Source organism: Mustela erminea, chromosome 20 (genome assembly GCF_009829155.1).
Source record: "Mustela erminea isolate mMusErm1 chromosome 20, mMusErm1.Pri, whole genome shotgun sequence".
NCBI lineage: Eukaryota > Metazoa > Chordata > Mammalia > Carnivora > Mustelidae > Mustela > Mustela erminea.
The window spans coordinates 30,935,189-30,960,212 of NC_045633.1; the positions used below are offsets into that span (position 1 = coordinate 30,935,189).

The window sequence follows — 25,024 nt, forward strand, 5'->3', positions numbered from 1 at the left end:
GACCACAGACCAAAGGAACCCAGCAGAAAAGCCACTCAGCTAAGCGTGGACCAAATGGCCAGCCCACAGAGTCATAAGCAAAATAAGTTGTTGCTTTTTTAGGTCACTAAATTTGGTGTGGTTTGTTATGCAACAAAAACTAACAGACACACTTAAAAAAAACAAGAGCAACCCAATTCACAATATTAACAAAAAAGATAAAACGCTTAGGAATGAACATAACAAGCTGTGTGCAAAATATATGAAGAAAACTGAAACACTCCTGACGGATCCAAAATTAGGCTCCCCCCCCGCCCCCCCGCCCCCAGAAACGGAAAAACATACCATGTTCTTGGATAGGAAAATCAACTTCATAAGAATGTCAATTCTCCCTAAGTGAATGTAAGTTAAAACTGATCCCAACAGAGACTTCTCTCTGGAACCAGAAAAACTGAATCTAAAGTTAAATTTGGAAAAGAACTAAAGAAGCAAAAATACTTTGAAGAAGGAACCGAATTGGGGACATTTGCCCTCAGAGATATTAAAACCAAGGGCGCCTGAATGGCTCAGTCGGTTAAGCGTCTGCCTTCCACTCAGGTCATGATCCCAGAGTCCTGGGTTAGGGCTCCTTGCTCAGCGGGGAGCCTGTTTCTCCTCCTCCCTGCCACTCCCCCCTGCTTGTGCTCTCTCTCTCTGTGCCAAATAAATAAAATCTTAAAAAGAGAGATTAAAAAAAATAATAATAAAAAAAATTAAAAAAAAAGAGAGATTAATACCAAGTATTAATCCTCAATAAATTAAAATACATCATCACAGGGACAGACCATTGCACCAGAGTAGAAAATCTAGAAACAGACCACAAAGCACGAGGATTTAGTGTACGATAAAAGCAGCCTCACAAAATCTATGGGAGGTGAAGACACTTTCTCATAAATGAGACAACTGGGTAGCGATTTGGAAAAAGAGTTCGATCTATACTTTACACCATACACCAAGGTAATTTTGAATGGATCAAAGGCTCAGTGTTTAAAAGTGAACGTACGCAAAGAACATGTAAAAAGTGAAACCACACAAATCCTGTAACCCACCAGACATATCGCAGTGTCAATTTAGGCGTTTGTAAACATATACACAAACGAGAGGTTATTAAGAAGTGCATCCCTTTGGCTAAGAATCGCTGCACAGACGAGTCCTCTACTCCGCAGAAACATATTGCTCCGGACTCCGTTACCCCCAAGCCTGGAGAGCAACCCACTACCCCATAACCCGCCTTCCCCGCGGAGGCGCTCGAGGAAACGCCTCCTTGCCCTCCCACGTTCTGATAGGTTCTCGAGACCGAGGCTGCAAAGAGACCCGCGGACCTATTGGCTAGCGGGCGTGGCCCGCGCGGGGCTTGCTGGGATTTGTAGGCTTCTGGACTCCCCGTCTGACGTCGCAGATTTCGGCCCCTTGAGCACTGCGGTGGTGAAGAGGTGGGTGTGTCTGGAGACGGGGTGCAGGGAGGGGCGAGAATTCAGGAGGAAAAAAAAACCCACGAAGGATTAAACATTGAAGAGAAATTAGGGTTGCGGGCACTCAGGAAGGGGCGAACCTACTTCGAAGTGGGGCGCAGAGCGTTTGAGGTGGGGGAGCACAAGTTCTACGGCCAATCAGACATTAGCTAAACTGTCGCCTTAGCAACCAGTCCGGACAGCTAAGCCCGGTCCCTTGCCCCGACTCCAAGGAAATGGGGGGAGCCTGGGCTGTTTAAATGTGTTTGGGCTCGGATGGACAGAAGCAGAATCCCTTTCCTCCCAGCTCTAGTGGCGCTGAAGCTGCGGCTCGGTGGGCGGGGAACGGCCGCGTCCCGGAGCACCACAAACTCCCCGCCGATTGGCCCACAGCCCCTCCGGGGCGTGGTCTGGGGCGGGCCCTCCCGCCCGCTGCGAGGCGAGGACCTCCGGGATTCCTAGAGAGGACTCGGAAGTGCTTTCGGCGGTGGGATTGATGGCTCGACCCTGTTGGACAGGGAAAGCTTGGACTTGCTTACTTCCGGCGAGGAAGTGTTGCGAAGTGTCGGCTTCGGTTTTCTTTCCGTTTGTGGGGAAAAAAACCTGTCTTTCCGAGCGTGGCTGCGGGAGCTTGGTCTCCGGGAGAGCTCCCCGGGCCTGGTGCCTGGAGGAAAGGGGATGGGCTTTGTGTCCAGACGGGGGTCCTGTCTCTAACCTTGACCGACCCGGTTTCCGTGACTATGGGGTCAGGGGCGATACCGAAGACTCCAGGTCCGAGCCTGTACTTATAGCTGTGCTTCTCTTCGGGACCAATGAAGTTTCCTCTTGGTCTGTCATGCTCTTGTGGCATGAAGGACAAGACCCCTTTTGACCGCTGTAATGTGTTTGACCCCTGTTTTGACTTAAGTTTGGCTTGTGATAGAGACAAGCAGAGACTGCGTCTGGACTAGTTAGTAAGTCTTGTCCTATTATTTATAAGAAATATAATGTTCCTCACCATTAAAATTGTATTCGGTTAGGCCCGATGTCAGGTTTTTATTGCTTTTCTTTAAATTGTTTAAATGTTGGAAATGTTCTCTATTGGTAGTAATTTTATGGGCGGAGTGACGGCTGTCTTGTAGTCTGTATTTTAAAGTAAATTGCACTGTTGAGTTGTCATCTTTAGTACCGATGACCTCTTTGTCATCTCTCTGCTAATAATGATTTCCAATATATCAGTAGGTTGCACACTCACGGAAGTGCCCTTCAGAAGATCTTAAAGAGCAGAAAACAGATTTGATCTGTGTAACCCCGCTAACCTGGAGAGACATCCTTCTGAGTTGGAATGATAATGACAGAGTCTGGGGAAGTCATAGACTTAGACCCTCCAGCCGAGACTTCACAGGAGCAAGAAGACCTTCTAATAGTGAAGGTGGAAGAAGAAGACTGCACGTGGATGCAGGAGTACAACCCTCCAGTGTTTGAGACTTTTTACCAGCGCTTCAGGCACTTCCAGTATCATGAGGCCTCGGGTCCCCGGGAGGCCCTGAGCCAGCTCCGGGTGCTGTGCTGCGAGTGGCTGAGGCCCGAGCTGCACACCAAGGAGCAGATCCTGGAGCTGTTGGTGCTGGAGCAGTTCCTGACCATCCTCCCTGAAGAGTTTCAGACCTGGGTGAGAGAACATCACCCGGAAAGTGGAGAAGAGGCTGTGGCTGTGGTAGAAAATATACAGAGAGAACTGAATGAGCGCAGACAACAGGTGAGTGAAAGGGGAGACACTGGTGCAGTGAGGAAGGAGAGGAAGAGAGTTAGGTGCTGCTGAGCAGGGGTGAGATCCTTGGCGCTCGGGTCCTTCATCCATATTCTTTTGTTCTCCTGGGATTAGGTACACTGTGGAGATTTCCTGCCACTCCAGCAAAGAGAAGCAGTATCCAGTGTGTTAACCTGGAGAAGACAGTCAGCGATTTTATTTCTTTGTAAAATTACTGTATCTGTTTTTTGAATGACATGATGCAAAATTCAAAAGGTGCATAAGGTTGTTATGAAAAGTAAGTTTCCTCTCGCCCCTAAGTCCCCAGCTACCTTAATCCTCTTCAGAGGTAGCCACTGTCGCCCAATACCTGTATATCCTTACAGAGAGAGACTTTCTTCTGTGTATATATGAGCACACATGTAGGTGATATGTTTTAAGAAAGCATAGGTGTTTTTAAATCACTGTGCACTTCTGCCTTTTGCTTTTTTCTTACATTTTGGTTTGTTCCATGTTCGTGCAAACAACGCTGCCTCAGTCTCTGAAACTGTGTTATATTTCACTGCGTGGATGAGTGTACCAGAATTTTAACTCCTGTTGAAGCCCATTTAAGTCATTCCTTTCGATTGTTTCTGAACTTTTATATAACAAACTTTGCTGCAATGACTTTTACGTACATCATGAATTATAGAATAAATGCTTAGAGGAAGTCCGATTGTTGGCTCAGAGGGCATATGCATTTGTGATTTTTTTTTTTCCTTAAAGATTATATTTATTCATTTGACAGAGACACAGCGAGAGGGGGGAACACAAGCAGGGGAGCAGGAGAGGGAGAAGCAGGCTTCCTACTGAGCAGGGAGCCTGATGCAGGGCTCGATCCCAGGACCCTGGGATCATGACCCGAGCACAAGGCAGACGCTTAACCACTGGGCCACCCAGGCACCCCTGCATTTGTAATTTTGACAGCTGTTGACAGATTGCCCTCGGCAGGGCTTAGACCAGTTTTTACGCCCTCCTGCAGGGTACGAGAGAAATTTTTGCTCACAGCCTGATGATGTGATGTTATCCAACTTTTTGTTATTGCTAATCTGAAAGATGCAATATTCCATTACTGTGAGATTTTAGTGTGCATTTCTTATATTATGGGTGAGCTTGACCACAATATATTTTAAAGGGCTATGTGTGTACCCTTTTTTTTTTTTTTTTTTAAGTAGCCTCTACACCCAGTGTGGGGCTTGAACTCACAACCCCGAGATCAAGAGTCACATGCTCATTGACTGAGCCAGCCAGGCAGTATATGCGTGTACCCTTTTTTGTGCATTATCTGTTTGCATTATTTATCTATTTGAAAAAAGTAAGCACTGTGTCTGTCATCTGAGTTGCAAGTTTATATTTCCACTTTATTGTTGGTCTTTGCTCATGGAGATTTTTGTTTTGCAGGGGTTTTAATTTTTAGGTAGTCCATTTATATCTTTTAATTTATGGTTTCTGGGTTTTGTGTCATACTTAGAAAGGTCTTCTCCACTACAGTATTATAAGAAAATTTTCTAATAGTCTTTTCTCAGTTTTTAAGTTTTTATTTATTTATTGTTTTGGTGCACAGTGTTTGATATGGTTATAACTTTCTTTCCCCAGATGTCTGTCCAGTTGTCCCAGCAAACTTGTATAGTAATCCCTTTTGTCCTTTCTGATTAAAATGCTGTCTTTATTACATTCCAAATTTCTGCATGTATTTGGGTGTATTTATGGTCTTTTTAATCTGTTTTATTGACCTTATTATCTGTTAATGTTTGAGTTTTTTAATTATCTGAGCTCTGCAAAGTGTTTTGGTATTGATCGGGCTACCCTTTCCTGTTCCAAATTTTGTTCAATATTTTCTTTTTTCCTGATGAACTTTAGAATTACTTACTTTAGTTTTCACCACTCCAAAAATCCTGTTGTTTTTTTTTTGGCTGGGGAGGGGGGTTTTGCAGTAAATCATGTATTAATTTAGAGAGGATCAATATCTTTATGTTGTTACATCTTCTTGTCTGTTTTTTTTTTGGTAACTTAACGTATTTACTTGACAGAGAGCGAGACCACAAGTAGGCAGAGCTGCAGGCAGAGGGAGAGCGAGAAACAGGCTCTCTGCTGAGCAGGGAGCCCAATGCTGGGCTTGATCCCAGGATCCTGGGATCGTGACCTGAGCCGAAGGCAGACGCTTAACTGACAGGCGCTCCTCTTCTTGTCTTACTCATTTATAACCTGACCCTCTACCTTCTTGTTGCTAGGGTCACACTTTCTTAAACTTTAATTAATTAATTAATTTAGCGAAGAAACAAAAATTGTGAGACCTTAGGTCACAAGAGTTTGAAGTTAGGTGGAGAATTTCCCTCATTCTTTCTTTTTCTTTTCTTTCTTTCTTTCTTTTTTAAAAAATATTTATTTGAGAGAGAGAAAGTGCGTGGGCAGAGGGAGGAGGAGGGATAACCCAATTCCCTGTTGAGCGGGGAGCCTGACATTGGGCTTGATCTCAGGATGCAGGATGCTGAGATCATGACCTGAGCCAAAGTCAGACACTTAACTGCCTGAGCCATCCAGGCGCCCCTCCCTTATTTTTGAGAGCCATTGCACTTCATTGTAAGGTCCCAGTCTCATTATTCTTCATATCTGGGTGAGGGGTACTTCAACATTCCAGAACATCCTCAGGCTCTTCAGCTGGTATAATTCCCTCCATGAGGCAAGTGGGCAGCAAGAGAGAATTGCTACGGACCCTCAGCCAGACCCTTGGCTATACCGAATGATTATCCTCCAGATGGGAATGTCTGAACCTTTCTATTGCCTCCATCAGGACAGAAAGTAAAGGTTCATGGTGACCTCTGGTTATTCCTTTTTTAAGCCTAATTTGGGACATTAACAAACAAGCTTTTCCTTACTTTTTAAAATAATAATATTGAAAAATACAGAGGAAAACAAAACGGATTTTTGATCCAGGATTGACAGTCACTGTGTACTTTTACCTCTCTCATTGTGATATGCAGCCTGTCTTTGGCAGGGACACAGAGAAAATTAATTTCTGGTTGGTAGTAGGGATTTGAGGCCCATAGAGAGGATTTTTTTTTAAAAGATTTTGTTTATTTATTTGACAGACAGAGATCCCAAGTAGGCAGAGACCAGGCGGGGCGGGGGGGAAGAAGGCTCCCTGCTGAGCAGAGAGCCTGATGCGGGGCTCGATGCCAGGACCCTGGGATCATGACCTGAGCCGAAGGCAGAGGCTTAACCCACTGAGCCACCCAGGTGCCCCAAGAGGGGATTTCCTTAAGGGACCCCGTAGCTCACTTTGTTTGCCTTTCTCTCTGCCTGCCATCTGCATCCCCGACATTGTTCCTCAGCTTTATCTCCAGGCAGTTCTTGTCTCTGGCAGGCCTTTTCCCAGGCTTTATCCCTTACCCCTCCTCCTTGGTGTCTCTGTCTTAGTGTCAGGGAACCTCAAGGGCTACTTTGCTTTTTCGGTGCTGACATGCCCTTTGACATACTTGGCATCATCTTAACTCTTACCCTGAGTGGGTAAGGACACACAAGGACACACAAACTTCCATGCCAAATGATCTTTGCCGCAACTGTTGTGGAGCACCCGTTAATGTGACTCCTGTACCATGTTCTGCGAGTGCTAAGAGGGTGAAAATTTAAAGTGCTTTGAAACATAAGGGAGGGGAAAAGGGGGATGGCAGTTCTCTCTCAATGCAGGATCTTAGTATCTGCTAGGACGCTGCTGAGCTAGTACCTTCCAGAAAAGATAGATTGCGGAGACCAGTTGTGGCAGAGTAATTGTGTGTCTGCTAGGGTTGACCGAGAGCCCAGAACAGAAACATGGAGTACTGAGCAGGCGGGTCAGGAACTAGCTCTGGTCTTGGTGTTGGTCTGTCCTACACCTGAACGGCATCCACTACGGAACCGAGTGTGGCTTCCGGAGTCTATACTGACCTTTGCAACTTCCCTTCTCACTTCTTTCCCCTTCACTAAACTTGACTCACTGTGGCTTTCTTATGGTTCCTTAACTGTACCAGACACCTGTTTTCTGCCTGAGAGTCTTTGCTTATATCATTCTCTCGGATCCAGACACTTCTGACTTTTCTCCTGGCGGGCTTCTTTTGCCCTTTAGGTGTTTACTTAAAGGTGACACTTCCTCAGAAAAGCCTTTCTTGGCCGCCCTTTCTAAAGTAGGTCTCATCAGTTCTGTCTTAAGGCACAACTTTCTTCTCCTTTCTAACCATTAACAGTTTGTAATTATGTATTTATTTGTATGTGAATAAGCTTAATGGAAGTCATCTTCACCTAGAAAGAAATTGTGTTTATTAAGCCACTGTGTAGTCAGTTTGCCTGGCTCATTGTAGATACACATTAAATATTTGGCAAAAGAGTGAATGGAAGAGTGGGAATTTACTGGATTCTTCCACAGCCCTCTCTGCAACATGCTGATCAGTGTGGTTGTGCTTGTTAGATCGTGGTGTGTCCCGAAGGGCTTCCTCAGAAGATGGTGCCACCTGGAGTTGTACAGGAGTCCCTCAGCCACCAGCTCCTGTCCGTGGACCCCCAGTCTGAACAAGAGCCACAGAAGCCTCATCTGCTGGAGGAAAATGGTGAGGACATGAGATTTGGTGGAGCAGATATGGCTAGAAGTGGGTGGCCAGGCCACGTGGGTAAGCGGTAATTGTGGGAAAGAGACTTCGGGCTGGACAGCCTCTCTGCAGTCAGCAGGTTCGGGAGCTTGGGAAGGGCTGGGGACCTGGCATCGGGTCCTGGGCATTCAGAGAGAGGTCACCTTGTAGGATGATTCTTAGTGAATGTAGCCCCGTTCGAAAGCTGCCAGGATGATGACAGCTCTAAGTGCGGAGGCTGTCAGAAGACCTGCAGAAGTCCTTTACGAAAGTGTCGTACTTGTTTTATGACAGTTTTCCGGCTCCAACTTGTCGACTTTGTAGTCTTACTGCTCCCGTAAGAACAGCTCTCCAGTTCCTGACTGCGTTCCTTTCTGGCTCCTCAGTGGTTCACCTTGAAATCTTATTTTCAAGCAGGGCTTCCCGGTGACCATTAGAGTGACTGTTCTCTCTCTCTCCTCCCTTGCCCCCCCCCACTCAATTTTATTAACTTGTATTAGACACGTGACGGAAGGAAAGTGAACTGATGAGTCTTACTTATGATGGCAAATGTCCACAGGTCTCTAACCCTAATCTGAAACTCTCGCTATCAGATATATTTTAGAAGTCAGAAATTTTCAGATTTATTAAGGGAATATAGGAATATGATTTATATACCCTATAGTACAGTACCAACAGGATCTGAGGTGGGACTCCACAGTGCACACATTAATATTTCGGCAGTGAAATGTATGCAGCTTTGCAGTAAGTAGATTAAATAAAAACTTTCAAGAGCTTCACATCAGTTCTTTTTTTTTTTTTTTTTGTAATTTATTTTCAGCATAACAGTATTCATTGTTTTTGCACCACACCCAGTGCTCCATGCAATCCGTGCCCTCTATAATACCCACCACCTGGTACCCCAACCTCCCACCCCCCACTGCTTCAAACCCCTCAGATTGTTTTTCAGAGTCCATAGTCTTTCATGGTTCACCTCCCCTTCCAATTTCCCCCAACTGCCTTCTCCCCTCCATCTCCCCTGGTCTTCCATGCTATTTGTTATGCTCCACAAATAAGTGAAACCATATGATAATTGACTCTCTCTGCTTGACTGATTTCACTCAGCATAATCTCTTCCAGTCCTGGCCATGTTGCTACAAAAGTTCTGGTCAGGTTTTGCTGTCAAATTGATTCAGAGCCTAACTTAATGCGAGGAAGGCCTTCTTTTGTATTTAGCGCTTGGGGATTTCAAAATTGTGGAGAAGGTATCACAAACATGTGTTCCAGGTTTGGCCGCAGCCTTTCTTGTGTTTTCCCCTGAGGGGTCAGCCCTTCCATTTCGCATGCCCCATGGCTCCGGATGGCTCCAGTCTTTTCCAGCTTTCCTTTCACTATGGTAATAATAACAAAAGTTGGAGCAGCAGCAGCCGTACTAATATAGTGTTTACTGGGCATCAGCAACTGTCCCAAGTGCTTTACGTGTGGGAATCATTAAGCCCTCAGTGTACCAGAGAAAATAGTTTTTGCTGTTTACCATCTGGGGCCAAGGGACCCTTTTATTTTATTTTATTTATTGTTATATTATTTTATTATATATATTATATATTTTATGAATAATTTACAAAAGAAAGGATAATAAAAAATAATTCTCAAGGAAATTTTAATAAGAACTAAACCTCTTTATATCAAGTACATTTTGGTAATAGAAACATAAAAAAATGAAAGAATACTATCACCTAGTACTGTCCTTTTTCCCTTTAGAAAAATGAAAACTGTCCCTTTTGCAAAACTGTCCCCAGAATCTTGTTGCAAAATCTTGCCTGATGAAGTCCTTCCTGTTGAATAATTCACTGGATGAGAATGTCATATTTCCTTTTTGAAATTAGAAATAGAGTGTTTGTTGTCGATTCTTACATTTGAAAAAATTTACCTCTGATATTATTTGTAGAGTCCTTTGAAGATTTGCCCTTTGGGTTCAGTTTCATCGTTATTGTGTAGAAGGCCCTGCTCTGTCTCTTCACGGTGTCTTCTTACTCATCTAGTAATAGTGAAGTGTCTTCAGCTGCAAATTGTCTTTGCCGATGGGGTGGAAAATGAATTCTGAATTCACAGCTGTACTGAATGAAAGCTAAAAGCAAGCATCAGCAGTCTTTTTTTTTTTTTTTTTTTAAAGATTTTATTTATTTATTTGACAGAGAGAAATTACAAGTACACTGAGAGGCAGGCAGAGAGAGAGAGAGAAGGAAGCAGGCTCCCTGCTGAGCAGAGAGCCCGATGCGGGACTCGATCCCAGGACCCTGAGATCATGACCTGAGCCGAAGGCAGTGGCTTAACCCACTGAGCCACCCAGGCGCCCAAGCATCAGCAGTCTTATACCTTCTTGAAGATGATGCAAAACTCTGGGCAGTGAATATAATACTTGGAGACTAGTGAAGAATGATCACTTATTTCACTCTTACATCATCATCCTCAGTATTTCCTTTATTCTCCTGTTTTCTTACTATTTTAGTTTTTTTTGCCATCGTTGGGAATAATTAATGAATAATGATTAGGAAACATGCAGTAATTCTTAGTATGATGAATTAGGAAAATGTTTTATGATACGGGAAAAATACAGTCACTCAGATCTCAAAAGGTCCCCTCCATGTGTAGAAGAGTCCAGTGGACCCATACAGAAATTAGGAGACAGAATGAGTCATATTCTATTCTTTAATAGTACTAAAATAATTTTCTTATTGTTCTTCAGAAGACCTCTAAAGGAATAAAAGTCATGTAATTCCAGCCTTTAAAATAGTTAACACTGTTCAGAAAAGAAACCCCAAATCCCAAATTGTGTCTTAATATACTTAGTTGGCATACCAAGGGTTAATGCCCACACTAATCCAACGTAATAGGTACTACTGTTATCCTCGTGTTAGAAATTAAAAAGCTGAGGCCTGGTCAGGTTAGGTAATTCATTCAAGGTCACCGAGCTCTTAGTGACAGAGCTGGGATTCTAACCCCAGCAAAATCCAGTTCTACATTTATCCTTTTACCCAGTTCCTAGTTGTGCTGCCCTTGCTTCTCCACCAGGCCCTTCCAAGTGCACTCCTGTCCACTTCCCTCCACTGCCAGAGTCTCATCACGCCAGGCTGCTCTGTCTTTCTGTGCCTAGGTACGGCTTCTCTTTTCCGCCTTGTGAGCTAGACCCAGCCAGATTCTTTCTTCCAGCAAAATTATGAGGTTTGTTTTGTGTTTGTTTCGGTTTTTGATTTCCACACACTGGGGAAGGCTGCATTCCTCATGCCTTTGATAGCACCGATGGCAGGTTTTCTGTCTCTGGAACTAATTCCAGCGTGAGAGGGGCAAAGTCATTTGCTAAAAAGCTGAAGAAACAAAAGGTTTTATAGGAACTTCATAAAATAAGTGGAATTGTCTGGAGTATAATTATTTTAATTATTGTAGTTGTAATTGGAAGGTAGTCTATGCTCAAAATCCAAATTACTGTTTAAGTACAAACTATATTCATCCCTTCTATTTTTATTTATATTTTTTTAAGATTTTATTTATTTGACAGACAGAGATCACAAGTAGGCAGAGAGGCAGGCAGAGAGAGGGGGAGGCAGGCTCCCTGCTGAGCAGAGAACCCGATGCGGGGCTCGATATCAGGACCCTGGGATCATGACCTGAGCCGAAGGCAGAGGCTTTAACCCACTGAGCCACCCAGGCACCCCTCATCCCTTCTATTTTTTAATTAAGATTTTATTTATTTATTTGACAGACAGAGATCACAAGTAGGCAGGGAGGCAGGCAGAGAGAGAGGGAAGCAGGCTCCCTGCCAAGCAGAGAGCTTGATGCGGGGCTCAATCCCAGGACCCTGAGATCACAACCCAAGCTGAAGGCAGAGGCCCAACCCACTGAGCCACCCAGGCACCCCTATTCATCTCTTTCTCGGCGTCTTTTTTGACTCTCTAGCCACACTCCTGAATTCAGCTGCAGTCTCTGCCGTCTCTGTTTTTGGCTTTCGTCTCTAACCATTATCTCTTTTTGTGTCATTGTTGATTACTTCCTAGTCCATTATCTCTTTTGTGTCATTGTTGATTACTTCCTAGTCCTTAGAGAGAAGCAGACTACATAAGGACATACATCTTTAGGACCAGGGAAACCATAGCAACGTCTAAACTGTGAGATTAAAGATTAATACCAGGTGCATTTGTCCCAATCAGGGCATACATAGATCATGAGATCGTATGCACCCCCAATCTCAAACAAAGAACAAGCAGAGGTGATAGCAGGGGTCAGAAGGTCACCAACAGACCCTCTAGACATTTCACATACAATTCATTCTGCTCAGAAAGCACCCTCATCCCCCCAAGCCCACCCCAACCCTGCTTACCAGAGTCACATTCTGTGAAAAGGCTTTGCTGGTGCTCCCACCTCCTGCTGCTGTGGAGGTGCTCCTGCTTCTAGGCTCCTGTGGGAACTTGAGTGACTTTCAAGTATATTACCCTTACACTGTGCTGGAAGTAAGTGAGGCTCACATGTCTGCTCTCCCCACTAGACAGTAAAGTTTTTGGAAGGCAAGAATTGTTTTATCTTCCTTTCTTATAACACACAATGTAGACTTAGTGCTTTACTAATTGGCTGACTCTCCATCAACCATGGTAGCTTTTGGACGGAGGAGAACGTGGACTAAGACTTTGCTTGTCAAAATGGGGCTCAAGGAGCAGCACCAGAATCACATGGCTTTGTTAGAGGCGCAGGATATGGGGGCCGCTGCAGAACGGCTGAGCCGTATCTGTCCTGTACCAAGACCTCCACACGATTTGTGTGCACATTAAAATTTGGGAAATCCTGGGCTCTCCATAGCACTTCAGCCTCGTGGAAGCTGTGGGACTGGTTGTTCTTTGAGATGATGAGATTTGACCTTGGCGGAGCAGATTGCATCCTTTACAAGTGAATGGCACAGTCTTGAGGTCCCCAGCAGGGATTAGCCTGATTGACTACAGCAGGGAGTCTAGTTTTTGTGGGGGAAGAGAGAGTGTAGTTGGTGGGGGAGGAGCCACAACGTGGAGGGCCTTGAGAGCCAAGCAGAAAAATATGGCCTTGCCGTGGCAAGGCGCCATCGTGGATTCTTGAGTGCAAGTAGACCATGATGGGAGTTGGAACTGGACAAAGATATTCTCACTGATGCCTCTTTTTCTCCCCCCTCAGCCCTACCTGCTCTCCAAGTTCCTTCCCTTCCCCTGAAGGACAGCCAGGAGCTGACAGCCTCACTTCTCTCAGCTGGGTCCCAGGTGAGCCGGCGTCCCATGCCCACAGTGAGGACCCATGTCTGTTCTTGGACAAGGAGGCCCCCTAATCCTGAATCCCCATCAGGAGTTCTGTCTCACTGCAGACCGGGCCCAGCTGGGGTTCCTCCTTGAATGCTGCTTTCCCTTCGAGCCAGTGCTTCCCTCTCGTCTTTGAAGCACAGACCCTCCTTCTGTTTTTCCCTTCATGCTCCCACTTCTTCCCCTCACTCCAAATCTGAACAGAGGAAATGGGAATTTAGTGGTGATCTCGTGTTTCAGAAGTTGGTGAAAATTGAAGATGTGGCTGATGTGGCTGTATCCTTCATCCTGGAGGAATGGGGACATTTGGACCAGTCCCAGAAGTCCCTCTATAGGGATGACAGGAAGGAGAAATTTGGGAGTATTACTTCCATGGGTAAGAATGATTTCATCTGCATGGATTAGGACATCTTAACTTTGTTATAAAGAGTATTTCTGGCACATCATATAAAAGCATGTATGTGACTTAATTACTGTGACTTTGCTTATTTTTTTTTTTTCTGTGAAAGAGTAAATTGACATTCCCCCTTTTTTTCTTATTCAGCTTATTCTGATTATTTCCATCATCATCATCAGGGTATGAGTGAAGTCTGATAATACTTGGGGGATAGTATTTGCAATGCAGCAAATGTTCTCATTTTAGTGCTTTAAGATAAAAGAGCTCAGAGCTGACAGGCTTGGGTTTTAATAGATTCGTAGTAGTTAATTGTATTCTGTTCCTTGACACGTTGAATAATTCCTAACTGAATCATTCTCATCTGTGAAGGCATCTCAGACTTTGCCGAATAACTGCTTATTAGAGTACATTTGACCTTTGAGCAACATGGGGCCAAAGGCGCTGACCCCCCACACAGTCAAAAGTCTGAGTATAACTTTTTTTTTTTTAAGATTTTTATTTATTTATTTGCCAGACAGAGAGCACAAGTAGGCAGAGAGGCAGGCAGAGAGAGAGGAAGGGAAGCAGGCTCCCCACTGAGCAGAGAGCCCGATGCCGGGCTCGATCCCAGGACCCTGAGGTTGTGACCTGAGCTGAAGGCAGAGGCTTTAACCCACTGAGCCACCCAGGCGCCCCATGAGTATAACTTTTGACTCCGCCAAAACTTAACTAGTCATAGCCTACTGTTGAGCTGAAGTCTTCTGATAACATAAAGTCAAAAAATTTATTAAAGTTTATAAAAAATAAAAAATAAAAGTAAATAAAAAATTTTAAAAATTTTTAAAAAATCATAAAACCGAGTAACACATCCTTTATATATATATGTCATATATTGTGATCTTACATGAAAGTAAGCTAGAGAAAAGGAAGTGTTATTAAAATCGTAAGGAAGAGGAAATGCATTTATGGGATTGTATGTATCAAAGGAAAGTCAAAGTCAGTGGACCTGTGTGGTTCAAACTCGTGTTGTTCAAGGGGCGACTGTGTTATTGGAGGATCTCCCCTTTCATCAGTGCCTGGGGGGCTGGTTGTTCACTCCATCATCATTCTCAGATCGCGGGTGTCTATTTCATGACATCCGCCTGGCCACCTCCATTTTACATGTCCCCATCCCTTCTTGAAATTTTGTGCCCCAAATGAGATTTTGAGCTTGTTTCTAAATTATGATCCTGCAAACTATTACTCAATTATATGCCAGGCACTGATGAAAGGGGAGATCCTCCAATAACACAGTCGCCCCTTGAACAACACGAGTTTGAACCACACAGGTCCACTGACTTTGACTTTCCTTTGATACATACAATCCCATAAATGCATTTCCTCTTCCTTACGATTTTAATAAAAATCCAGGCATATAATTTTTTATAAAAAATCTCTCACCGTATAAATGCTGATCTCAGCACCAAAATTTTGGAGCTTATAGCTTTTATCTTCTTTTGAATGAATTCTCTTAGAAGAACCACTACAAACTAAGCACTCTGGTAGACTTCAGGTGAAATACACATATAATGTCAAATCTCTGTCTTTTTAAAAAAAGCTTATTTATTTAATTAGTCTCTATACCCAGCGTGGGGCTCCAACCCACCACTCCAAGATCAAAAGTTTTGTGCTTCTCTGAGCCAGCCAGCCACATATAATGCTAAATTTCTTTTAAGCATTTATACCAGCTTACATTGTTCTAAGAGTTTTAGTTCACTTATAGGCTTTTATTTAAAAAAAAAAAATTGACTCCTACTCTCTAAAATTCTCCGTTTCTTTTACTACTAGTGATACATACTAGTATTTCCTTTTCTTTGATTTGCTTGTTTGTGCCCTCTGAGGCTTTATCTTGTAGGGATATTAGTGATGGTGATTCGTCTCAAAGGATTACTTATGCAGCACAAATGTTATATGCAATGCAGATACTTCTTCATTCTCTTTTTATTTTTTTATTTTTTTAAGATTTCATTTATTTGATAGAGAGAGACATAGCAAGAGAGGGAACACAAGCAAGGGGAGTGGGAGAGGGAGAAGCAGGCATTCTACTGAGCAGCGACCCTGAGGCGAGGCTCCATCCCAGGATCCTGGGATCATGACCTGAGCCGAAGGCAGACGCTTAATGACTGAGCCACCCAGGCGCCCCTTCATTCTCTTTTTAAATGAATTTCAGATATCTCATATTTCACATTTGAGTCTGGTAGTATCCTATTCTTTTTTTTTTTTTTTTAATTTATTTTCAGCGTAACAATATTCATTGTTTTTGCACCACACCCAGTGCTCCATGCAATCCGTGCCCTCTCTAATACCCACCATCTGGGTCCCCCAACCTCCCACCCCCCTCCCCTTCAGACCCCTCAGATTGTTTTTCAGAGTCCATAGTCTCTCTTGGTTCACCTCCCCTTCCAATTTCCCTCAACTCCCTTCTCCTCTCTGTCTCCCCATGTCCTCCATGCTATTTGTTATGCTCCACAAATAAGTGAAACCATATGATAACCGTTTTCTTTTTTTCAGTTACTTTGCAGGCATTTAATGAGTTTCAGACTTTGAGTACTTGGCACAGTTTTTCTTTATATTGTTTTCCAAGCAGTTTTAACTTTGTCCTTTCTTTCTTTTTTTAAAAAAATTTTTTAATTTTCAGCATAACAGTATTCATTATTTTTGAACCACACCCAGTGCTCCATGCAATCCGTGCCCTCTATAATACCCACCACCTGGTACCCCGACCTCCCACCCCCCGCCCCTTCAAAACCCTCAGATTGTTTTTCAGAGTCCATAGTCTCTCATGGTTCACCTCCCCTTCCAATTTCCCCCAACTCCCTTCTCTCTATCTTCCCATGTCCTCCATGCTATTTGTTATGCTCCACAAATAAGTGAAACCATATGATAATTGACTCTCTCTGCTTGACTTATTTCACTCAACTTAATCTCTTCCAGTCCCGTCCGTGTTGCTACAAAAGTTGGGTATTCATCCTTTCTGATGGAGGCATAATACTCCATAGTGTATATGGACTACATCTTCCTTATCCATTCATCTTTTGAAGGTCATCTTGGTTCTTTCCACAGTTTGGCGACTGTGGCCATTGCTGCTATAAATATTGGGGTACAGATGGCCCTTCTTTTCACTACATCTGTATCTTTGGGGTAAATCCCCAGTAGTGCAATTGCAGGGTCATAGGGAAGCTCTATTTTTAATTTCTTTGTCCTTTCTGATTTTTTTTAATCCATCTGTTCATTACAAGCTCTTTACAACTCTAGTGTACTCCTACATTAAGAACACATTAGAGTATTTCTGCCCCTTATCTTCTCTGGGAAGGCCACATTAGATTATTTTCATGCCTTTGTGTTCTTAACAGCATTGAGAAGGTCAGGATTTGGGGTGCCTGTGTGGCTCATTTGGTTAAGGGTCTGCCTTTGGCTTAGGCCATGATCCAGTGGTCCCGGGATCAAGCCCTGTGTCAGGTTCCCTGCTCAGTGGACAGCCTCTGCTTCTCCCTCTCCTTCTGCACCTCCCCTGCTCATGCTCTCTTTCTTGCTTCTGTCTTAAATGAATTAAAAAAAAAAAAAAAGGAAGAGGCCAGGGTTTTTAAAGTATCCGTCAGATTCAGAGAGAGATTTTTTAAAACAATAGATGTATCCTGGAGACAGCCATTTCAGTGGGGTGTCCGGGATGTTGGGGAACAAGAGACAGTTTCTATTAAGATAGCAAAGGAGAGGAATTTGGGAAGGCTATCACATAAACCTTCGAGAACATTGTGAAGTTTCAGAGAAAGAGGGCTTATCACTGTAAGAGTACATGGCTTAGGTGGATAGCTTGGTTTTGTATGTTCTCTCTTTCCTTTCTTTCTTTTTTATTGGGAGGGGCAGAGGGGGACGGAAGAGAGAGAATCTCCAGCAGACTCCTCACTGAGCCACAGAGCTTGATTTCACGACCCAGAGATCATGACCTGAGCCAAAATTAAAGAATCCGCCGGTTAACTGACTGAGCCACCCAGGTGCCTCTGTACATTCTCCTGTTCAGTGGGAGAGTTCTAAGCAGACTTAAATGCAACTGGAAAAAAAAAAAACTAGTAAAGAGTGAATTGAAATGTTGGGACAAGGAAGAGGAGATCGTTGATGAGGGTGGTCCCTCAAAAGCGGGATGGCATTGGGAGGTCCAGGGAGCAGGAGCGAGGCTTGGCCTTTGGCCACGGAGACAGCGCTTCTTCCGCCATGATGGGAGGCTGACGGAGGAAGGCAGCCAGCAAGCTTTTGGTTGCGGCTATAGGGTGTTCAAGGAGCTTTGCCTTTCTTTGAAATAGGAGACAGTCACCTGTTGAGAACGAGCAGGTGATGAAGTAGGTGGCAGAGTAGAGGTTCGAATACACTGGCAAACTTTAGTTTGAAAGAGGCCGTAGGGGCACCTGAGTGGCTCAGTGGGCTAGAGCCTCTGCCTTAGGCTCAGGTGTGATCCCGGGGTTCCTGGGATCGAGCCCCGCATTGGGCTCTCTGCTCAGCAGGAAGCCTGCTTCTCCCCCTCTCTCCCTCTATGCCTGCCTCTCTGCCTACTTGTGATTTCTGTCTGTCAAATAAATAAAATCTTAAAAAAAAAAGGCTGTACATACACATAGTAAAACATATTCAAATAGTATAAATGGGTCTAAAGTAAAAAACTGAGTTACCAACCCCAGTCCTCAGTCTTCTGTTGACTATTACCAATTTCTGGATTGTATCTCTAGGCATATTCTGTCTACACACGTTTTTGCAAAAATGATAACATACCATACAGTTATCTGGAATTTTAAAGTAACAGTGATATATCTTGGAAGCCACGATGGAGATATTTTGACATTGCTGATGAGAAAAATGAGTGGGGAAAGGAGCCAACCGTAGGAACGTAGAATGCCAGACAGGACAGCAGTGAGGTTGAAGGGCCTGGATATTTAAAGCATCAAGTCTGCCTGATTTGTTTTTGTCTCCTCTGCCCCCCACCATTGTATTACTAACTAGCTGGGCAGAGCATTGAGCAAGAAGCATAGTCTTCTGTCAGATATGCAGATAAACCAAGAACATCAATAGAAAGTTTGTCGTGTACGTGGTAAAGGGGTGGGAAAAGAGGAAAAAAGTAAATCTGAACCCATTGGTGTGATAACCTATATAATCACTTTCTCTGGAAAAGGGCAGTTGTTAATAGAACGAGAGAGGTGCATTGGGCTAATCTGATTTTTTTTTTTTTCTTTGAATTCATCCCTGGAAAAAGAAAACCATGTGCTTTTTTGACTGGTTGAATGGGAGAGAATTCTGGTAAGAATAGAATGTATGGGCATAAGCAGATGTGAATAAAAGAGAAAAAGAAAGCCTGTGATGACAGGGAGATTACTTGCTTACTTAAATGGGGGAGGAAAAAAACCCATTCTTTTTGTGTATATGTTTGTTTCTACTATCAAGATGTCTTTTAGGAAGAGTAAAAAGAGTTTTAAGAAGTTGAAATGCAAGTTTTCTTGATGGTATAAGAATTACAACTTCTCCCTATGAAAAAAAGGTTTGTAATAGTATCTACCTCAGAAGGGCATTGTTAGGATAAAATGCCATAAACTTTATAGGTCTGGTCCATAGCAGCACTTAGCAAATGGTATCTCTCATTACCATTATTCTGTAATATTTGAAAGCAGCTTTTCTGTTTACAAAAAGAAAAATCTTATTAGAAAGTTCTCGATAGGCCCTTGTCTCTCTGTCTCTCTCTAGCATATAAAAAATAATAGTCCCTATTTTTTTTTAAAGATTTTATTTATTTATTTGACAGATCACAAGTAGGCAGAGAGACAGGCAGAGAGAAAGGAGGAAGCAGGCTCCCTGCTGAGCAGAGAGCCTGATGCAGGGCTCGATCCCAAGGACCCTGAGATCATGACCCGAACTGAAGGCAGAGGCTTTCATCCACTGAGCCACCCAGGCACCACCAATAGTCCCTATTTTTAACTACTGAAGATTTATCTCTGCAAAGCATAATAAATGTCCATGCTTCAAGTGAAATGTGGGTTGCCAGTCGGGTTACACTGGAGGTGATTGTGGTCTCTCCAGCGTCTGTAGTCATCAATGACTATTAGGTATTAAGCTAGCTCTTAACAGTACTAGATTCTTCCCTGGGTATAGGAAGAATGCATTTTTTCCTTTAGACTAATTCATACCAAACAGATTCTTGGGGGATTAAAAAAGCTGGAAAGATCATCTTTCTTCTCCATGCTGTAAATGAACAGACAGAAGGAGGTTAGCTGCACAACCCAGTACCACATTGTAGGAAGAAGGTTTACTGTTGCACAGGTGGGCACAGATAGGTCCTGTTAAATACGCCACCAGGAGGGCGTCACCTTCATTAAGTAGAAGGACTGCTCTCCTGGTTTCATCCGTTTGATGCATTCTTGCCAGCGCTTTTGTCCCCAGCCTGTTTCCACAGGGGATTCTTTGTCCCCTCCCTGGAGCATAAAGCCGCCTTTGCCAAGTCCTGCGGTGCTAGCACATGTTCGGCTTCATAATTACCCATGTCCTTCAGTCATTTTGTTTCTTCCCGTGTGGGGAGTAGCTAATCTGTTTTCCTTCTGTTACTTCAGATTATGAATCTGGGCATGACAATGTGGAACTCGCCGTCAAGCAGATTTCTGATGACGCTGAACCCCACTGGGTGACGTCAGGAAGCCCTGCAAGAAATGTTCCCCAGAGTCAAGGGTTTGGAGAAGTTAGTGACCTTCACAGCATGGTAGAGAGGTGGCAGGTAAACCCCGCAGCAGGGAAATCAAGGCAGAACCCTTCCCAGAAAAGAGATCTCAGTGCCATCGCGGACGCTCACCGTAAGCAAAACACAAGTGGCGAGAGAGGTCACAAATGTAACGATTGTGGTAAATTTTTCCTTCAAGCCTCAAACTTCATTCAGCATCGGCGAATCCACACTGGAGAAAAACCATTCAAGTGTAGTGAATGTGGGAAAAGCTACAATCAGCGCGTGCATCTGACTCAGCACCAGCGAGTCCACACTGGCGAGAAGCCTTACAAGTGTCAGGTGTGCGGAAAAGCCTTCCGTGTGAGCTCACACCTCGTCCAGCATCACAGCGTGCACAGTGGAGAGAGACCTTACGGCTGTACCGAGTGCGGGAAAAACTTTGGTCGGCACTCGCATCTGATCGAGCATCTGAAACGCCACTACAGAGAGAAATCCCAAAGATGTACGTATCAGGGGTTTGTGTTTGGAGAATGGGTGGAGACGAAAATGGTTTTATGAGCTTAGAGCAACAGGACAGACATGTTGTGCTACCGGGAGCAGTAGCTAAGGGGCAGAGATCACAGTCCGTTTTATTGTTTGATACTTTAATGAGTCCAGTGAGTGGGCAAACCTATGCCCTCTGCCCTCCCCAGCTTCCCTCTTCCCAGAGGTACCTGCTTTCAGCTTTCTTTCCTTTTTTTTTTTTTTTTAAAGATTTTATTTATTTATTTGACAGACAGAGATCACAAGTAGGCCTAGAGGCAGGCAGAGAGAGGGGAAGGGAAGCAGGCTCCCTGCCGAGCAGAGAGCCCGATGTGGGGCTCGAACCCAGGACCCTGGGATCATGACCCGAGCCAAAGGCAGAGGCTTTAACTCACTGAGCCACCCAGGCGCTCCTGCTCTCAGCTTTCTTACCTGTTTCTTCTGGTAATTCCCTTTTTTTTTTTTTTTTTTTTTTAAGATTTTATTTATTTATTTCAGAGGGAGATAGAGGAGGAGCAGGGGTTAGGGAGAGGGAGAGGCATGTTCCCTGCCAAGCAGGGAGGGGAGCCCAATGTGGGGCTCGATCCCCAGACCCCGGGATTATGACCTGGGCTGAACGCAGACACTTAACTGACTGAGCCACCCAGGCGCCCCTGGTAATTCCTTCTCTGTCAATCATACGGCTATTGCCCGACTTCCCGATTTTAAACATTATCTCTTGCCTTTCTGTTGTAGTAAATGAGGATTTTTGGCTCTCCTGCATGCACCCTTTTTCTCGTTTTGCTTACATTTTATTTTAAAATGATAAAATAATACTAGACCAGGAAGTTGGAGGAAAGGAAGCAGGATCCACAGTCCCACCATCCTGTTATTATTTAGTGTATTCCCTCTATCTTTTTTTTCCACAAGCTTATTTTTATGTAGGTGAACTTAGAGGGTACAGCTAAATATTAGACACACTTTGTCCAGTATGGCTCTGCCCTCCTGTCATTTCTGACAACCTGCCGTTGTGTGGAGACGCCAACACTTAGCTGTTCCTCAGTTGAACTTCGAATTGTTTTTTGCTTTTGTCCTGATAATTTTTAAAAAATATATTTAGGATTATTTCCTTATAGATGCCCGGAAGGGGATTAGTGAATGAAAGGTCAAAAACATTTTTACGGGTCTTTTTTTTTTTTTTTTAAAGATTTTATTTGTTGGGGCGCCTAGGTGGCTCAGTGGGTTAAAGCCTCTGCCTTCGGCTCAGGTCATGATCCCAGGGTCCTGGGATCGAGCCCCGCTTCGGGTTCTCTGCTCAGCAGGGAGCCTGCTTCCCCCTCTCTCTCTGCCTGCCTGTCTGCCTACTTGTGATCTCTGTCTGACAAATAAATAGTCTTAAAAAAAAACAAACAAACTGGTGACATTTGCATTTCCTCTTTATTCTTTCAGGCAATGACAAAAGAAGTAAGAATATAAAATTGAATGTTAAGAAGAAAATTTCAGAGTTTTCAGAAGCAGATGTGGAACTATCAGGAAGAATCCAAAGAAATGTTTCTGAAGGTCAAGATTTTGGAGAAGGCCATGAACACCCAGGCCAGTTGGATAGAAAGCAGGGAATTCCCAGGAAGGAGATACTAGGACAGCCCTCTTCAAAGAGGATAAATTTCAATGAAGTCACATATGTGCACAAAAAATCAGCCGCAGGAGAGAGACCACACAAATGTAATGAATGCGGAAAAAGCTTTATTCAGAGTGCACATCTGATTCAACATCAACGAATACACACGGGGGAGAAGCCCTTTAGGTGTGATGAATGTGGGAAAAGCTACAATCAGCGTGTGCATCTCACTCAGCATCAGCGCGTCCACACTGGCGAGAAGCCCTACACCTGTCACTTGTGTGGGAAAGCGTTTAGGGTGAGGTCCCATCTCGTTCAGCATCAGAGCGTGCACAGTGGGGAGAGACCCTTTAAGTGTAGCGAGTGCGGGAAAGGCTTTGGCAGGCGGTCCCACCTTGCGGGGCATCTGAGACTCCACTCTAGAGAGAAATCCCATCAGTGTCGTGAGTGTGGAGAAATCTTTTTTCAGTACGTTAGCCTCATTGAACATCAGGTGCTCCACATGGGTCAGAGAAATGAAAAAAATGGCATTTGTGAGGAAGCATATAGTTGGAACCTGACCGTGATTGAAGATAAGAAGATTGAGTTACAAGAGCAGCCTTACAAGTGTGATATCTGTGGCAAAGGCTTTAGTTATAGTGCAGACCTTATTCAGCACTACAGAACTCACAGTGCAGAGAAGACCCATAAATGTGACATATGTAGAGAAGGCGCTGGCCAGTGTCCCCACGTAAAGCAACATCAAAAAACCTACTCCAGCATGAAATCTCATCAATGCAATGAGTGTGGCAGAGGCTTCACTCTGAAATCCCATCTTAATCAGCATCAGAGAATCCATACTGGTGAGAAACCCTTTCAGTGCAAAGAATGCGGAATGAGTTTCAGCTGGAGTTGTAGCCTCTTCAAACATCTGAGAAGTCATGAGAGGACAGATCCCGTAAATACTTGAAGAGGATAGATGTTTCCGTTGTAGAACAGCTCTTACTCAATTTTAGAGAAGCCTTCCTAAGAGAAACCCTACTCCTATAATGAATGTAATAACAACTTCCAGCATTCTCTCCAGTGTAACCATCAAACCTACAGATTGGTTGAAATCCTTCAGTTAGAACTTAGGGACACTGGGGAACCCACAGTGAGTAGACACCTATTTGCTTTCCTCATTGAGAAATGCTTTTGTTAGCATCTTCATGCGTAAGAATCTAGACAAGAGAGAATCCATGGATACGGTGGATGAGGGAGAGCCTTCAGGTGGCACTTGTTTTTTGGTTGCATCTCAGAGAGCTCACACTGAGAAAAGCCTCATGAATGCAGTAGAAATAAGCTTTATTTGTAGTTTCTGCCTTGTTTGACAGCTTATTCAGGGAAGAGCACAGTGAAAGGAAGAGAGAACTCTTCAGCATGATTTCTGTTTTGGTACCTCAGCAACGAACCTTTTCTAGAAACGAGGATCGCAGCCACTAGAATGCTCCAGCTGTTATGCCCATCTTGAGTATTAAAGGCTTTAAAAAGAAATCGACTTAAGGTATTTATATTCTGGCAAAATTGGGGTTCAGAGGCTGGATGGTATGTGTTCCTGTTGCATTATTTGGCCTCTGACTTCTCCATGAAACATTTTCTGCCTTGTTTTTGTTTTGATCCTGCTAGCATCAAAGGTAGCTGCTAGCAAGAAGAGTTAAGTGTGTAAATTTAGGAGAGAAACTGTTGGTCAGTCACATCTTACAGGGAAGAGAGAGGGACCTTTGGAAGAGAGAAAAGAAAATAGGCCAAACTGTGGGCTGGTTTTCAGTCTGTCACCCACAAGATGGAGGGCAACTGGGTCCATGGAAGGACTTGGACCAAATTAAGTAAAGAATCTTGGTCCAAGGAGGATGTGTCGCAATTCCCAGTTGCTCTGGAGATAGACCTCCTCCCTAGGATAATGGTGTGTAGAGTAAGTGTCAGTTTGGATTGCTGTTGGATTTGAAAGTAAACCATAATCGGGAGCAGAAAGGTACAACATCTGGTTAGCCCTGCTTTGTTGGAAGGTCGTGGGGGAAAGATGACATGGATAAGAGGGTTAATTTGAGCCTCTTTTCTACAGACAGGGAGAGTGTGCTTCTGGGAACTGCTTCTGCTGACCGCTGGGCTTACAATAAACAATAAATAGTTGTTGACTGTATGTTTTGTACACTGGTGCCCTGCCCAGATCCTCATTACCAAGCTGGCACGCCCATCCCCTGGCCACCGAGTTTTGGCTGCTGAGTACTCACAACTCTCCCCCTTCTCTAGAGACCTTGGAAAGTTGTCCTCAGATGATGGGAGATTCCTCACAGGAGTTAGCTCTCCTCCATACCCGCCAGCCAGAGGCTGATTGATATGGGGGATACAAAAGGCCGATTGACTAGGTCTGTCTCAGTTGGGGACGGGGAGAACTGGTTCATTTACGCTCCAGAACTCTCCTTTGTGGATCAGGCCAGACTGTATCTGAGACTGCATCCATGCTTCGTTCTTGCCCCTCTCTATCCTGTTTCATTCCTTCCCATAAAGACTTTTCTGGAAGGGACACCTGGCTGGCTCAGATGGGGGAGCATGTGACTCCTGATCTTGGGGTCATGAATTCAAGCCTCACTTTGGGCATAGGATTTGCTTAAAAAAAAAAAAAATACAAAATTTTTCCTGAAGAGCACTTCCCCAACA

At 44.1% G+C, this 25,024-nt stretch overlaps 1 protein-coding gene across 7 annotated transcripts; it reads left to right on the forward strand.

Annotated features, from left to right (window-relative positions):
- The first annotated feature begins 1,383 nt into the window (after window positions 1–1,383).
- On the forward strand, window positions 1,384–23,860 carry ZKSCAN5 (zinc finger with KRAB and SCAN domains 5). Of its 7 annotated transcripts, none has more exons than XM_032326655.1 (7): window positions 1,384–1,451; window positions 2,691–3,207; window positions 7,679–7,817; window positions 13,008–13,090; window positions 13,367–13,502; window positions 20,123–20,731; window positions 22,180–23,860. In XM_032326655.1, the coding sequence occupies exons 2-7, from the start codon at window positions 2,794–2,796 to the stop codon at window positions 23,295–23,297; spliced, it is 2,499 nt and encodes an 832-aa protein (XP_032182546.1). In that variant the 5' UTR covers window positions 1,384–1,451; window positions 2,691–2,793; the 3' UTR covers window positions 23,298–23,860. The 7 variants fall into 7 exon arrangements, with proteins under 7 accessions (XP_032182546.1, XP_032182545.1, XP_032182544.1 ...); XM_032326654.1 differs by having other exon boundaries at window positions 1,388–1,451; window positions 2,688–3,207; XM_032326653.1 differs by lacking the exon at window positions 1,384–1,451 and adding an exon at window positions 1,912–2,422 and having other exon boundaries at window positions 2,688–3,207.
- Window positions 23,861–25,024: the final 1,164 nt, after the last annotated feature.